Source organism: Cyprinodon variegatus, unplaced genomic scaffold (genome assembly GCF_000732505.1).
Source record: "Cyprinodon variegatus isolate N-32 unplaced genomic scaffold, C_variegatus-1.0 Scaffold1029, whole genome shotgun sequence".
NCBI lineage: Eukaryota > Metazoa > Chordata > Actinopteri > Cyprinodontiformes > Cyprinodontidae > Cyprinodon > Cyprinodon variegatus.
Window position 1 is genome coordinate 144,552 of NW_015151482.1, and position 1,261 is coordinate 145,812.

Sequence of the window (1,261 nt, forward strand, 5' to 3'; positions counted from 1 at the left end):
GGTAGCATTAGCTTCCCATCACATATCCTTGTGTAGGACACTGATTTGTAGCATTCCTCTCCTGCTGTACTGATTCAGGGTTTTGTGTGTCGCTGCTGGCAGTACATCAACAGCCAGACCGTGCAGCAGCTACTTGGTTGGCTCTTAAGATCACATGGTGTTACTCTGACTGTGGGGTCACCTCACTGTTAAAAGTCCCGCCCACATCGAGGTGGAAAACCAATCAAACTGCACCAAGTAAATCAGTCTGGCGTTACTGGGCTGAGGAACCATTTCAGTCCTTCAGAAAACATGGAGAACCTGGAGCTAAACCGCCATCCTGTTCCTGAAAATACAGCCAGAAAATGTCTCCATGTTTCTAGTTTTCTTTCCAGATTACGAGTTCCAGGTCAGCCTATCGGAGGCGCTGTGCCGCCTGACGCCTCACAGAGGGCGTGAGCAGAGAGCCAATCAGTGGTTCTCTGACAGTAACATCAGCTCCGCCTTCTGTGACATCAGAGACTCTGACTTTGAGGTGGTGAGTGAGCGACTCACCTTGTGGGCATGGACACCCGCTCTACCTGTCTCTGATCTACACCCGCCTATGTCTGCAGGACTGCAGGCGATTCCTAAACTTTGTTAATGGTTCCCATGGAGACGAGAGGAGGTGATGGCGTCTGTTTGTTTATGAAGTATTTCTGAAAACATCCTGATGATGCTTTGCTCTGATTTCTGGGTTTGTTTTGGACGACCTGAGGATGTTTCATGTGGGGAACGGTTCTGTTTGATTTCTGTCCTCTAGAGTTTATTCGCTGCCCTGCCTGCAGGCCTTCCTCAGCTCCACCCAGGTGGGTTTTTATTCCACCTGCCGTCCATCAGAGCTGGAACTCTCAACTCATCCGATCATGTTTTCCTGCAGTTGTTCCGACCCAAAGACGACAAGCTGGACGAGTTCTGGATAGATTTTAACGTGGATTCAGGATGTGTCAGCTTCTTCATTGATGATCCTCAGGTTGGTTCCAGTGCAGATCTCCACCTCTACCGGCCGCTACCACCTGGAAACAGGAAGTGGTTGATTTTATAGCTTATATAGTCAGGAATATCCCGTTAAAGAGGTTTGGATCAAACTGAGACCAAAACCTAGATCCACCAGTTTAACATTCACTGTTATCAGGGGGGTTATTTACCATTAGGCAATAGTAGGCAGTTGCTTAGGGCCCCACGTTCCTGGGGGCCCCATAAAACTGTTTCCATGTACGGTTAATACAACTATTCCTTATTT

The 1,261-nt window shown here is 48.3% G+C and overlaps 1 protein-coding gene across 1 annotated transcript in view; it reads left to right on the plus strand.

Annotated features, from left to right (window-relative positions):
* Nucleotides 1-1,261, plus strand: part of LOC107100926 (synaptonemal complex protein 2-like) — a 12,691-nt gene that overhangs the window by 3,613 nt on the left and 7,817 nt on the right. Inside the window, exons 6-9 of the mRNA XM_015399608.1 lie at nucleotides 375-517; nucleotides 594-646; nucleotides 782-827; nucleotides 899-991. Coding sequence (XP_015255094.1) covers nucleotides 375-517; nucleotides 594-646; nucleotides 782-827; nucleotides 899-991 — 335 coding nt within the window. The remainder of the gene's footprint in view (nucleotides 1-374; nucleotides 518-593; nucleotides 647-781; nucleotides 828-898; nucleotides 992-1,261) is intronic.